Below are 15,600 nucleotides of genomic sequence, written 5' to 3'. Positions count from 1 at the left end.
GTAGCAAGAAAAACAATTTACTATAGGCTGCAAAAAATATGCATGTTCAGCTAGGCTGTGCTGTAGCTTAAAGGGAAAAAGACTTTTCTTATATCAGATTGAGATGTGTACACAGAAGTAGTATCCTAAAGACCTCCAAAACCCTTCAGTTCCACTGCTGACTTCAGACTGATTGCCATGCTTGGACATTTTATGGAGACTTAAATTCACATCCTCTTTGTTAAAGAAAGAATAAGAGCTCTTAAATGTAAAAACTCCACTTGCATGCAAGCATATCTGGCGTTTTAAGTGACAGAAAATTCCAGCAGACAGAGAAGAAAGTGAGACGTGGACCTATTATTTCACCCTGGGGGTGTTCAAGGAAAGACTGGATGAGGCACTTGGTGCCATGGTCTCGATGACTGGATAGGGCTGGGTGATAGGTTGGACTGGATGATCTTGGAGGTCTCTTCCAACCTGGTTGGTTCTATGAAAGGAGTCATAGGAATGGCCCAGGCATGTGGGCTAGATACCCTAATAAAGATTCCTGGCAGCGTCACTGAAAAGCTACAGTGGGACCAGGGAAGTAAAGCTCTAAATGGTGGCACCTGAATGAACTCCTGCCAGCATGGTTTAGTAGGAAATGGCTCCCTTCAGACAAACATGGGATTTTTATGATGCCAGAAATCTAACTGATAATAGTAATTGCAATGGCATGGCAAGCACAAGATTCCCAGGTGGCTTTTGACTGAGTTCCACTGTGTTTGTGGTTGCCAGAGAATTTCCCTTTTATACAGCAGAAAAAAAATGATCCACCTGTGTGGACTTCATCTCATTTGAACTATGGCATATGTTGTTTTTCTTATTTATGATGATAACCTCCAAAAAATACAGTTAGGGTTTACTTCAGACCAACAGAACCACCATGGAGTGGTCCATTTCAAAAGCAGAGTACCAGTTTGTCCACTCACTCGAAGACTGCAGGAGAAAATGCTGCTCCCACCATGCTCAACATGCTGCTAACAGACAGCCACGGTACCACCTGCCCTGCTGATGGGCTGAAGCCTACCTCAAAGCCAGAGCCTGCCCAACAAAAAATGACACCCTGACTACATCTGCTCAGCTCTAACCTGGCATGAACTGGAAAACAAAGCAACAAAACGTGAATATCATTAGCAACTGTTGCCAAACTCAGACCTGGTAATGCAGGTGGGGTGAGTGGCCAGAGGGCACTGGGAACTCCCTCCCCACCACTACAGTGGCTGTAGATCTGGAAAAAAGCTCAGAGACAAAGGCCTGGGACTGCTTGTGCTGACAGCCAGATAAAGCAGTAACTGCTTCAGAAGGGCTAGAGAGAGCTCCAGGTGTGGACATCCAAGACCATCAAGAAAGGCAAACCCAAGAAGGAATAGTGATATGCACAGGCTGGGCTCCAAGCCAGGACTTGACCTGTTGACTAGCTGGAGCAGGAGCCACCTTCTCCTGGGCCATGTGCATGGCTCCTGTGCATCACAGAATGGCAACTGCTACCCACCACCATCCCCAGCCTAAGCAAGCAAATGTTAGATTCTGTGTGTCCAGAGAAGGGCAATGGGGCTGGGGAGAGGCCTTGAGCACAGCCCTACGGGGAGAGGCTGAGGGAGCTGGGATTGGTTAGCCTGGAGAAGAGGAGGCTCAGGGGTGACCTTATTGCTGTCTGCAACTACCTGAGGGGTGGTTGTGGCCAGGGGGAGGTTGCTCTCTTCTCTCAGGTGGCCAGCACCAGAGCAGGAGGACACAGCCTCGGGCTGTGCCGGGGAAGATTTAGGCTGGAGGTGAGGAGAAAGTTCTTCACTGAGAGAGTCATTGGACACTGGAATGGGCTGCCCGGGGAGGTGGTGGAGTCGCCGTCCCTGGGGCTCTTCAAGGCAAGATTGGACGTGGCACTTGGTGCCATGGTCTAGCCTTGAGCTCTGTGGTAAAGGGTTGGACTTGATGATCTGTGAGGTCTCTTCCAATCCTAATAATACTGTGATACTGTGATACTGTGTGTTGCTAAGTGGTGTGGTTTGGTTATTTCACTCATCCCACCTGCCTGTGAGACTTGTCTTAACCCACCTGCAAGCCATATTACACTGAACGCTCGGTCTCCTAGGACAGCTAAGACATGACCCGCCAGAAGGATGCCCTCTGTGAGCACCAGTCTTCAGGCAGCTGGGCTGACATGATCACATCACCTAACAAGCACCATCAGAGCATTAGGACAACTCACTCGAGCCAGCACCAAGCGATCTCCTGTGCTAAATCACCACTCTGATGGCAAACGGAAACAGACAATGGTGCTTTCTGATGCTCCATTCACCTTTGATTAGACTTCATCACCAGAGATTGTCTGAGTACAGGGTATGGTTTCTGCACAGGTTTTTGCTCCCTGGACACCTGCAGGCCATTGCTCCTTACTGAGTAATCTAAGTGCAGTGATCAGTATGGTTGGGCTGAGGGATCTGGGAGATCTTCTCCGATCTAAATGACTGATTTTCATAGCTGCTTCAGTCATTCACTATGATCACCTGTTGCTTCCAGGCAATGCATTTATCAGCCACCTGTTAATTCAGGTTTCTCCTGTCACGGAGATCCTTACTCTGCAAAGCACCACAAAGGTTTGTCCCTTCAGGACAGTATCTTTCCAATACCAGTGGCAGAGTTTATCTGCCTTCACTTCTGCATGCTACTGCTCAACAGCACTGAGAAGTCACAGATTCCTAGAACGGTTTAGGTTGGAAGCAACCTTGAAGACCATCTAGTTCCAACCTGCTGCCATGGGCAGGGACACCTTCCACTAACCCAGGTTGCTCAAGGCCTCACCCAAGTCAAACAAGCATATGCAAAGCCTCAGATGTGTGTGGAAACACAAGTGTTTTCTCACTGCCAACCAACCTTTGGATCACTGAAATACAGCGCTCTGTGGTTTTAAATCCCTCCATAAACCTGCTTAAGGAGTCTTCAGGGATCTCTGCATTTCTCCCATGCTTCCTCATTGCTGTCTACAGCTACCTGAAGGGAGGCTGTAGCCAGATGGGGGTTGGTCTCTTCTGCCAGGCAACCAGCAACAGAGCAAGGGGACAGAGTCTCAAGCTGTGCTGGGGGAGGTCTAGGCTGGATGTTAAGAGGAAGTTGTTGCCAGAGAGAGTGATTGGCATTGGAATGGGCTGCCCAGGGAGGTGGTGGAGTCACCATCCCTGGAGGTGTTCAAGGAAAGCCTGGATGAGGCACTTAGTGCCATGGTCTAGTTGACTGGATAGGGCTGGGTGCTAGGTTGGACTGGATGATCTTAGAGATCTCTTCCAACCTGGTTGATTCTATTTTGGGCAAATCCCAAGTCAAAGCTCCTTGAAAAAGCAGGGACATCCCAAATTAGAGCAGGTTGCTCAGAGCCCTGTCAAGCCTGACCACAACCACCTCCAGGGACAGGGCCTCAAGTACCTCCCTAGACAATCTGTTGGAGTGTTCCACTGTCCTGATGGCACAGAACTTGATCCTCACACCCAATCCAAATCTCCTGTGCTCCAATTTGAAATCACTGCCCCTGGTCCTATCACTGGAGGTGTTCTGGATACAACACAAAATGATGTCTGAAGCTTACATGGGTTTAGATTTAAGATGTGCTTAATTGCACCACAACCAAGGTCTCCTCGAGAAGGAAATACACTGCAAACAGTCTCCATCTCTGCTTGCAAGTGACCTACTATTATACTGACTCTTAGTTTCAAACAGTCATCTGTTTTCGACTTGTACTTCAGAAACTAGGAACTGCTCATTAACTTCTGGCTGGTTTTTAGAGGAGGTAAATGTGGTCTCAAAAATTCAACGTCTGCACATACATTGCAAAGAGGAAAAAAAACAGGCAAGCCAGTTTAGAGAACAATGTAGGCATGTGTTTTTAAACTACTGTTCGTGCAGTCTGGTCAGGACTGTGTGACACAGTATACAGTGTTTTGTCATTCAAGGAATGTCTTTGATCAAGAGTTTATGCAAGAAGGGAAAAAAAGCCATGAAACCCTAATCCGTTCCCACAGTCCAGTAAACGTGAGCTGGACAAACAGTGGACAATAGCAGTAAAGCTTGCTGCTGGAACAATAGCTGCAACTAAGAAAATTCAGGGGTTGCTGACTCACAGTTCCTACTACCAAGAAAGATTCCATGTGGTGCTGATTATTCCCCAGAATCCTGAAGATGTGGAAGGTTGAAACAGCAATTAGAATTTTTATTGAGCCCGAGTAGCAAAATCCACTGCTGAACAATGTGAAATGACTGGGCCAGTGCTGGTGCTTGGTTCTGTCTGCTGCAGCTGAGATGCAGAGACTGAACCACCAACCCTTCTGCCTAAACATCTTGCTAAAACAAACTCTGCTGGTTTAGAATCATAGAATCAGCCAGGTTGGAAGAGACCTCCAAGATCATCCAGTCCAACCTAGCACCCAGCCCTATCCAGTCAACTAGACCATGGCACTAAGTGCCTCATCCAGGCTTTCCTTGAACACCTCCAGGGATGGTGACTCCACCACCTCCCTGGGCAGCCCATTCCAATGCCAATCACTCTCTCTGGCAACAACTTCCTCTTAACATCTAGCCTAGACCTCCCCCGGCACAACTTGAGGCTGTGTCCGCTTGTTCTATTGCTGGTTGCCTGGGAGAAGAGGCCACCCCCCACCTGGCTACAATGTCCCTTCAGGTAGTTGTAGACAGTAATAAGATCACCCCTGATGCCACCCATACAAGTGCTGCAGCACTACGACCAAGCTTTTGAATTCAAGACCAAACTTTCATGCTATTTCTTGCATCTGTTCAGAAGTGTTCTTTAGAAGATTCTGCCAGACCAAAGCCAGATATGGTCAAACAGAGCAATAGGAAATATGATGGAGAGTGGTATGGCAACAACTCCAAACAGGACAGAAAGAATGAAACATTGTATAGTGTGCAACGTCAGGATCAACTGGCACATGGCGTGCCTGATCTGTTTCAACCTTCCATGAGAACGAACAGCTGCTACTTTATGGTAACAAAGATCTCCAGACTCTTATGTCAAATCAGTTTAGGGATCATGGTTCCTTCTGTAATGCTCTATGTGTGGTCAGGAGTTGCAAAGTACTTCAAGAATCTGAGGATGAAAAATGCCTGAAGAAGGTAATTATTACACTTAGGGATTAAACACCCCTGTGATTAAGGCAGGAATATTCCCAGCACGGCGCCAAGGAGATATTCAGGTTAGCTACAAATGAACTGTAGTTCACACTATAGGCAGTGTGGAAGCAGCTCTCATCTGGCTGTTTAACAGCACTGTACATCAGTTGGATCAGTGCTCTTTGCCCTGTGCTGAGCTTTAAGTTTAGCCCAGATATCAGCCCACTGCACAGTGTGGTCTAAACCATTCCAAAGCACACAGGAGCTCCAAGACCTCTTATTATCTTTGCTAAAGAAACCATTCATTTCACACCTGAGTGCATGGAACTAGACACTTAGAAGACTGTTTTCAAAACAGCACATAAAGCCTTTTCATTATTGTGCTTGCCATCAGAAGCTGGTTCTGCAGTTCCAAACACTGGCACACACCAAAGCACTTCAGTACCAGATTGCTCCAGTTGGTCTCAATGCATCAATCCTAGACACCAAAGCTTGCAGCTGGAAACTTGCTGCAGAGCTCATGTGGCACCTCCTGGATCTCTGCCTGCTCTGGTGATCCATACATTTCTGTGGTAGTGTGCACTGCCACAACTTTAGCCGCTACAAAAACAGCTCTGTCAGACTGCAACATGAGAATCTTCATGCTTACAAGCTAAACTATGGGCACTGAAGTTTTAGGCTGTAATTAGACCAGAACCCACTGCCATCGGAATGTGCCAAGGACACTAACACTCATACCAAGCAGCATCAAGAGTATAAGGAAGAACAGTAGAAATTTTAAATCTTTCTTTTCAAACCAAAGCCTTCATCTTTCAGAGGACCAGAATGAGATACAGCATCAAACATGCATTGCTCAACCTGCCTGATCCAGCTTTGTACAACCTTCCCTGAACAAACTCCCAACAGAAACAGAGATTCTAATCCAGAAGGACTTCAGACAATTTCAATACTCCATCAGATTTCAAACTACATCCTTAAGATCTCAAAGGGACACCAGCACTTTGCCAAAAATGTGCAGTGCTTCTTGATTGCAGAAATTCAGAGAGCAATTACCCTGACAAGGAGTCTTATCCTCATCTTGCTTGCCCACACCTCTGTGTCTGGACAATGACACCCATTAATTCCCTCAGCATTCCCTTTTAAGCAGGCTAACACTGCCGAGTAACTACAGGACACTATAAATGAAGCCAAACATGTTCAAACAGGCCAGCCAAAGAGAAGGCACCCACTTTTACTGGAGAGCAAAACTAGAGGAGATTCAAAGATGATGAATCAGATCTTGAAACAGAAGGTAGTGTTCAATAACCAAACAAGGCAAGCCAAACTGAGAAGCCAGACCTTCCTCACACATCCACACAGGAACTGCCAGAGCCTCATTTCAGAGAAGCACAATGGGATCTGAACGAGCCAGGCTACTCCTGTGGGACTGGTTCTGAAGCAACTGCACACTCAGATTTTCTTCTGATTTATGTCACCCATTTCTGTTGATTGCAGACACTTGCTCCAAGTGGAATTTGATCCCCTTCACATCAGTCTACAACGAATGCAAAGTGTGCTGCTTGAGGAAGACACAAGTGCTTTATTCATTCAGCTCACTAGGAAGCTTGAACAAACTCCATTCCCTCTGTGTTTTTCCTGTCTGGATATAGTGTAATGACACAGACAACTATGAAGTCAGATGTACATGTTCTAGTGGTGGCTGAGCAGCTGATGGTCCCACAGCTCTAAGCACCAAATCACAATGCAGTTCTCGGGGAACGAACTGACTGCGCTAAGAGTTTACCCCTCTCTGCTGATGCCTGAACACTCATTGCTGTACTCATCACATTAAAAAAACACCACTCACTATTTCTTTTACCCACCACATATCACAGCTAAAAAAAAAAAAACAACCAAGAAGTTCCTGGGCTGCAGAGACTTCAGTACCTTGGCAGCAACTAGCTATGTAACCACCTTTTAGTACCCTTCTGTATTCCATAGCTTCAGCTGAGAGATGAGCATGAAGAAAGAGAACAGCTGGCCAGGCAAGTCAGAAATGTGTAAACTAAATGCTTCAAACATTCCTCCTCAAACACTGAGCACTAACTACAAGTGGTGAATACAGGGAAATATTTTCAGTCTTAGCAACTTCAATAACTTCAGCAAGACTTTTCCACCTTAACAGCCCAAGCATTTATCACACTTCAAACCTATCTGACAACACAGCACCGAGCCACAGTCATTATGTCCTCCTTTATTAATAACCAATATTATCACCTATAAAACTGAGGGGGTTTTCCCCCTGTATCTCTTCCACCCACTCTTTAAAGTAATACTTCAGCTGCCCAGTTAAGCATTCAAAGCGGTGAATGACTGTGCCCCACAGAAACCTTACTCAGCCTCTCTGCAGAGAACTGCTGATAGGGTCTTTAGCTACAGTGTAACACTGACGATTGGACATACAGGATGAGTAAAGGAGGGTGTGAAACTCATGAGGCCACTGGTAACAATTCGTTTACATGGGTACAGATTTTAGTTAAGCTGCTAAAAGAACAGGAAAGGTGTAGACAGAAAAGAAACCATACACTTGCACCTCACAAAACTGAACGCTGATGACTTTTTCCTCAGCAGCACTCTAGTTGGCACAAGCACACATCTTACACAGTTGTTTGCTAACTGTAATGGTCCTCATTTTCTAGGTGACTGATCTGAGAAAGTGGCAAAAATGCAAACATGCACAAAAAAAAACCCCTGGTGCTCAGCCACTCCTGATGTTGGCAAGAAGCAGATTGTTAAGTACTGCAGTACTCAAAATGCAAAATTATTTGGAGCAAGTCAAATTAGATCTCACACTGGTTAAGGCAAATCAATACCCTGGATATAGCCTGGGTTTTAACTCCTTAGCTGTAAATGAAATATACAAATACACCTACAGCAAGCTGTGAGGAGTTGAAAACCCCCAAAACTCTGTGGCAGGGAAGAGAAAAAAACAATTGGCACTGAAGAAAGTATAAAACTACATAGTCCAGAAGAATTTTTAACTGGATCTTATTTAATAAACACCACCGGACCCACGCGAGACACGAAACAGAAGGCACACAGACTCATGGATCAAGAGACCCAATTAGTCCACATGTGGAACTAAAATGAAGGCTCAACAGACAAGCCTAGAGCCGGCACATCCCAGGCTGAACGGTAGCTGCTGCAGTCTTTATAATTAAATAGCTACAGACAGACACATTTTGATAATGATTTATTCTAATAACACTGTTATAAATAAAATGAAAGCAACACAAGAGAAATCAGCCACCAAACCAGTCTTCAGAGGAAGAAGCACAGACCACCCCACCTGCAAAGATTCTTTCTCTCCGTCAACAGAAGTGTTGGTTTAGAGACAATCTCCAGAGCAGCAGGTTGCAGACAAATCAGGCGCCACACCCTTCTCTTAATCGAACGCTTCACTTTGAGCTCTCAGATCCCTTCTCTTGCAGACACTTTTATATGCCATGTACAAAGAGTTCAGAACAGGCTTCACTGCAAGATGTGAATACTCAGACCCCTTTGCGCTGCCACTCCAAAGAACAATAAAACTGCTTTTTGAGACCAAGATCCAAGGAGAGTTTATTTAAAGCATATTTTATGGATTACAGATGAAAAATATTTGGAGTCAATCACAGCTGAACACCTAACTCCTTTCACTAATTTGAAGGAGAAAAATACTTCAATTTTCAAAGATTAACTGGTTTGTAGACACAAAGACCACTTTCCCAAACCTGGGGTTCTCTGAAGTGATTATGAAGTCAGATTAGCTTTCTTTTCTCTAGTATGTGCCTGTCTCTTTGCAGAGATTACAGTTTCTGCACCATGAGGGTGCCAGAACACTGCAACAGGTTGCCCAGGGAGGTAGCTGAGGCCCCATCCCTGTAAATATTCAAGGTGAGGCTGGACAAGGCTCTGCGCAACCTGATCTAGTGGAGGATGTCCCCTGCTGACTTCAGGGGAGTTGCACTGGATGACCTTTGGAGGTCCCTTCTGACCCAGTCCATCCTATGATTTGCACAACGGCCTCCTCTAGAAGGCCCTGACACTCACTACGCATATCAAAGCTGTTTGGTCTCTTACGCTCCTGCGGCAATCAAACAAAAGAGCTCAGCAGCAAGCAGCCAGCGGGAAGAGCCTGTGCCACTGGCACGCTTACATGCACCAGACAGCCAAAGAGGAAAGGACTGCTTAGACATCACTCGGTACACGCTGTAGCACCCAGGAGTGCTGACAAAGACACGCCAGCTCAAAACCCGTCCTTCCCCTCAGACAGTTCACCCTGCGTACAGCTTCCAGCACCCGTAGTGGCAAATCTGCCTCCATGAAGCTAGACTATGCCATGCAGCCTCAGGCAGACATGGCCAGGTCACCGCTGATGGAGGACACGCTCATTAGAGAACTGTACTGCAGGTGGAAAGCATCTGCCAGGTAATGTGGCTGCGCTTCCCTTACACTCACACAGCTCAATGCATTCAGCCGACTGTATCCATTCCTTTGACTGAGACTGGAGAGTGTATTTTCAAGACTGGGAACAAAAAGCTACTCCTTGATAAAAGCTACCTGTAAATACTAGTGCCAGGATCACAAGTCTTCTGGTAGCTGTTTCTCTCACCAATCACTTCAATTGCTACCTTTTGTGGAGTTTGGGAAGTAGCTTTTTCCCCACGCTGAATGTCTGCACATCTTACGGAAAGTGCCAATTCAACGTTCTAAGCTGCAGCTACTTTATGACCAGATACCTTAATCCTTCTCCACTGCACTACCCACTCCCTCTGCCATTCCACCCTTTCTGCACAAAATTATTCCCTGCTGCAAAGTCTGCAGGCAATGGATTCTGTTTCTACTTCACTACAACATCCGTGCAATGTGTAACCTGAATCATCTGCATACACAGATCTTTAAGTAACATATACCCCTTAAGTAAGGAGACTTTGCGTATCTTTTCCTTTTAAGGAATGAATCTTTCAGTGCAAGACTAGTGAAGAATAGAAGTATTTCTATTTCACAGGTTTGCCCACTGGTGTTTCAGCAACCCTAAATAAAACCTGGAGAAAATCAGTGTTAAATGCCATGTGAAGTACTATTGAAGGCTCAGCTGTTTTCCCTTCAACATTTAGCACTTCTTCACTATTTCAACATAAGAGCAGATAAACATTTTCCCAGATAGCTGTCCTCTTAATGCTTCTTCTTTGACCATCCATGTTTATCTTCATATGTTACGCTCAAAACGTTAGTGGAGATCTTTCAGTACCCATTCTAAAATCAGACTGAACGTTTAGCATTGAACAAACCTACGAAAGGAACACACAGAGGTGTTTCAAGGCATCTACCTCCCAAGAAGAATGCTCAACAAAACTCCCAATTCCTCAGTTTCTCTTCTTTTGGTCCCCACTTGTAATTCCCTGCGAAACAACACATTGGATTTGCATCTAAAGAATGTTTTCCTTTGATTTTGCATTTGCTGTCAGCTGGAGGACTTTCAGATATCAAATATTTTCACTCAATCCACTTCAAGTACTTCTACCACGATTGCAAAAGAGGAACCATAATTGTTCTGCACAAAGAGCTTTTGAGGAGGCAGAGATTAAATACTTCCAGAAATTAATACTATTTTGTGCTAAAATAACTTAATCCTACAAACCTGTTTGAATTTTCCTCTGATTTTTTCCATATCTTCTTGTAGCTTCTCATAAGTGGGGTCTTCATATGGGAATTTCTGAATCATCCCTATTAATGAATTCAGAGCCCTCAGCTTTTTGCTACAAAAAACAAACACCACAGAAAAGCCAATGAGCTTTGACAGAAGTTTTTTTTCAATCCATGAACATTTTTCTAAGTGTTAGTATAAAGCAGAGAATCCAGCCCTCCACTCTTCTTTACTTCAGCCTCTCCCACCTAGCTCACTGATTTGATCATATCTGATGCGTATTTAAGCCATAATCAAAACTTAAGCTGCTGCATAACGGACAGAAGTTAAAGTTTCCTTTTCAGTCTGCCTGCCCAAAGCCAAGAACCTTCAGAAATACTGATTTGGTGACTCAGCAAAATAACTGCAGGCAATAAAAAGCTCCCCAGGACACAGGATCAAAAGGCTGGCAGTATGGTGGCAATTCTGTCAGACAGATCAAAAGCGGACAGAACAAAACTATGCTAAAGGAACGAGCCACAGGAACAGGCTGGAAGGCACAGCTGGAGGTCATCTGAGAAGAGCCTGAGGAAGATGGAGTTTCTAGCTTGGAGAGGAGACCACTAAGGGTGATCACATTCACGTTTATAAATATGCAAGGGGTGAGTGCCAGGAGGCTGGAGCCAGCCTCTTCTTGGTGATGCTCAAGGATGAGACAAGGGGCAATGTGTGGAAGTTGAGGCATAGGAGGTTCCATGTGAACCTGAGGAAGAATTTTTTCACTATGAAGGTAACAGCACTGGAACAGGCTGCCCAGGGGAGTTGTGGGATCTTCCTCCCTGGAAATATTCATGAACTGTCTGGATGTGTCCCTGTGTGATCTGCTTTGGGTGACCCTGTTCTGCAGGGGGGCTGCACCAAATGAGCTTGTGAGGTCCCTTCCAGCCTCTGACATTCTATGATCTGGTCCACCTTCTGGGGCACCTGGACTGACTTCAAAGGTCGGCAAGATTGCTCAAGGCCACCTCCAAACAGATTTTGAAAATACAAAAGATGTCTAAAATCTGTCCCAGCACTGAGCTGCCTGCATGGAAAGGACCTTCTCCTCACGTCCTGTTAGAACTCAACCTGCTTCAGATTGTGGAAGTTTCCTATTGTCCTTCCAAAGAGCCATTCTGCAAGGAGTGCTTCTCCACCTCATCCACAACATGCCCGTACACGGTACAGCTCCATACCTCCCTCACATTTTGCAAGCTGAAAAAACCAAGTTCCCTTACCCTCTTTACAGCACCTCATGGCCAGCACACGATACCACCCCAGGGCCCTCTGCCCACCTTTCTTTTGTGTTTCAGTCCTCCTTTTGTACTGGGGAAGAGGCAAAACTGAACATCACAATTTGAAACAACGCTAAGGGAACAATAATTCTGGTTTAACCTCACCTGTTCTTTTCATCTGTGCATTTCTGGAGGAGAGACTGCCATGTCAGTGCAAACCCAAGGTAGCAGCCAATCTGTGAATTTATAACAATGGCAGGAGGAGAAAAAAAATCATTTTTTTTAACATGTAGTATATACTTATAGTCAAACAAAAAGAAACCACTGCATTGTACCCCTGCAGGAAGCCACTCACTGGACATACAAACACATTTCTATGCTGAGAAGTTCAAAACAGGATAGCTGAGGGCTCTCTGTGCTGCCACAGAGGCAGCAAGCTTCTTATAGGCAGCTAATGAACATCAGAGGACAACATATTCACGTGTGGCACAAAAAGCAGTTCTGCAGAACCCTGCAGTTATTACAGGGTGAGAGTAGGGAGACAGAAAACAAGCTACTGAAGTTGTTTGGGTAAGTATTTTGTTGTGCAGCACTGAGAGTTTAGGCAGCTCTGTGAAGAGGTGTGCCAGCTGGAACGAGGGAGCTACCAAGCCAACCAAAGAGGAAACCACACTTCTTTAAGAGGCAAGTAACGGCACCAGACTAACTCAAAAGGCTAGCATAAAGTCAGAAAGAAGCACGAGCAGCTGACTAGGCCAGCCCTGTTTCCAGAACTTCTCATTACAACTTTGAGCATCAAATGAAATAAGAATAGAGAGGAGCTCTTCAATGCACTAACTGGGTGAGTCACCTGGAGTCCCTTTCAGAAGCAGATGAGCACTCTAAGGGAAAAAGCACAGACACCTGAAGCAAGTTAGCTGATTTGCAGCTTGCTCCCACTTCAGTCTATCCACATACATCTGCATCCAGCCGACGCTTACAAGAGACTGTTACATTTGTAATGTTCTGTGTCCTGCAAACCACTTCAGAGTAAAGTGGGAGTATTTGGTAGTTTCAGTCTTCTCTTACCTATGTTTGTTAGAGTACTTAGAGGAGATTCTTTTAATGACCCAAGCATGCATTTGAGACTTAATGTCACCCTAAGAGCTCAAGCACATTTGAAGTGCAGCTACCAGGTATATGTTTTTTCAGATAGCAATTTAATCAGCACAGCCCAAAGCTACCCCTGGACACTTAGCCACAGGTTTCTCAGCTTAATTAACACTGCCCTAAAGTAAGGGCACAGTGCTCATCTTCTGCTTGAGCCCATGCAGATGTCATGTCTAAGCCTACCCGAGGAACATGCCCCAAATGACTGTAATAGAGTATCTTTAACCCTCCAGTGAGCAAGGTCAGGAGCAGATCAGCAGCGTAATCTTGCACAAAACAGGCTGACGGGGCAAGACTACCCAAGCCACTTCTCTCATGTAACATGACTTGCTGTCTACAGTCCTTCTGTCCTATCACGACCTTTGTCTTGGAAAACAATGCCTCCACCAACACAGTCTGCCAGTATTGAAAACAACAGAGTACAACAAAGGCCCCCAGCACTGCCCTTTCATGGCTCTCTGCCCACAGTGTCCTAACATTCCATGTTTTCTCTAATGCTGAGCCACAGGAGATGGTAGAGGGGGGCCTGAACCACGATTTTGAGTTACAAAATAAACGCACAATCCATTTTTCTAAAAATAAGTTTGCTTTGTTTCTTCTTATACTGTTCCTCAGGAAAAAAAATACCCAAAGTCCCACAGAGCCAAAAAGCTCAGAAAACATAAACCCACGCATCCGACTGTGCAAATCAAAGTGTCAGGTCTCAGGTTACCAACACAGAAGCTTTTCTCAAGATTCTGCATCACAGTAATCTAAGGACAAAACCGCTGCGATTCTCACTCACCTCAGATCCCACCTTGGCACCATGGAGTGATCCATACCTCCTGCCCTCAGCAACCCCGATGTGACTGCCTTCAGCATACCCCTCCCGATAGCCCTCACCATGGAACCTGCACAGACAAAAGCACAAGAGTACAACTTTTTAGCACCTAGCTTTATTTCATATCAAGCTCATGCTGTACGCAAGCCACTCACGCAAGCAAACCGACACGGTATCGTCTCCGAAACGCGGCTGGCCACGCTTACAAGTATCACATAACACTGCCTTAAATTCAGACGCGGCTATAACACTGCGATCGTTCAGGACGAGCTCATAACGACTTGCTGAGAACAACGCCCTCTGCAAGCCGTGTCAGCGTTCTCACCGCAGCATCCTAACTACAAGCTCGCAGCTCCGGGACAGGTTTCCTCACGGCGGAAACGCAGAGACGGCGCAGGTTGGCCGCTCTGTAACACAAGAGCGGTTTCTCCCAGGCATTTTGCTTCTCCCCCTTCCCCGGGTTCATTACCCGTCCCTCGCCCCCTGTGTGTTTTCTTTCTCAGTCCCTACTGTCGGCCCAAGTCCAGGCTCAAGCTCAGTTCCATGCCGGGGTCCAGGTCTCCTCCGCTCCCCCCTAGGCCGCCCCACACCCGCGCTCAGCGAAGAGCCCCGCTGCGGCGGCACCGCGACCCGCGGCTCCCGGGGCCCCAGACGCGGCGGCACCGCGACCCGCGGCGCCCTGGGCCCCAGACGCGGCGGCACCACGACCGCACCTCTCCTCGGCCATCACGATAGCGTCAAACACGTCCGAGCTGCTGCCCGCGCCCGCCATTGCGCCGCCACAGCGCGCTCGCGGCCCGCCCAGCCGCGAGGCATGCCGGGAAACGACGGCAAGCCGGAGGGGCCGCGGCCAGGGCGGCCTCGGTCCGCACGTGTGCCCGCCCACCGGCCGGACAGGGGGCGGGGAGGGGGCAGGGCCCGCATAGGGAATGCCACGCCCCCTGCGGAGCTGCCCGCGCCTCCGGGACCGACGCAGCCGCCGTGTGCTCAGCAGGGGGCGCTCTCACGCCGCTGCAACGCTGGGGCCGGGGGCGGTGCTTGCTGCCGGTCGCCTCCGGTCCTTTTGCCAGATGCGGTCGCAGCGGGTGGCTGTGTCGGGAGACCCCCGCGCCCTACTGGGAGTCGCAGAGTGAGCCGAGAAACGGCAGCAACAGCCGTGAAAACGTCCGTTTGGATGCTTCTCTCGCTACCGCTCGCACCGGGAAAACAAACCAAAACAGACAACAAACTACAAACCCCCAAACAGATTCTTTAGTCTGATCTCTTCTTTCTGCGCGGCCCAACGCGTGCCGGCCGGGGGAGCGGCGCAGGCTGCCGGTGTCCCCTGCCGTCCCACGGGTCCGGGCTCCCGGGGACACAAACTGGGGTTGAGTTAATTGCAAACCTTTCTGATTTTCCACAGAGTGGATTTTTGGTGTACAGAGGCAAGATGTAAATACCCCAACCAGCCTTTAGCGTGGCATCCCGGGCTGCTTTGCTAAAACACGTCTCTGTTATCCCAGGTGAACAGCAGGAGCCGTTGATACTCATTGCCAAGCACATCATTTCGTGTTAACTGGCACTGCTGCTTG

At 47.1% G+C, this 15,600-nt stretch overlaps 1 protein-coding gene across 11 annotated transcripts in view; it reads right to left on the bottom strand.

The window, feature by feature from the left end:
* LTO1 (LTO1 maturation factor of ABCE1) overlaps window positions 1-14,858 on the bottom strand; it is a 62,149-nt gene extending 47,291 nt beyond the window's left edge. For 10 of the 11 annotated variants that reach the window (XR_010306665.1, XR_010306666.1, XR_010306668.1 and 7 more), the window contains exons 1-4: window positions 14,743-14,858; window positions 13,994-14,099; window positions 12,226-12,296; window positions 10,802-10,919 (exon numbers count right to left, since the gene is read on the bottom strand). Coding sequence is in view for 7 of the 11 variants with exons in the window: in XM_064163027.1 (XP_064019097.1) it covers window positions 10,802-10,919; window positions 12,226-12,296; window positions 13,994-14,099; window positions 14,743-14,801 (354 nt within the window). In the remaining 4 variants the exon portion in view is untranslated. Of the gene's footprint in view, window positions 1-8,358; window positions 10,452-10,801; window positions 10,920-12,225; window positions 12,297-13,993; window positions 14,100-14,742 lie in introns of those variants that run through there. The other variant, XM_064163029.1, reaches the window with a different exon arrangement.
* Between the last annotated feature and the right edge of the window lie 742 nt (window positions 14,859-15,600).

This window comes from Pogoniulus pusillus, chromosome 24 (genome assembly GCF_015220805.1).
Source record: "Pogoniulus pusillus isolate bPogPus1 chromosome 24, bPogPus1.pri, whole genome shotgun sequence".
NCBI lineage: Eukaryota > Metazoa > Chordata > Aves > Piciformes > Lybiidae > Pogoniulus > Pogoniulus pusillus.
This window is presented reverse-complemented; position numbering and strand designations above follow the sequence as displayed.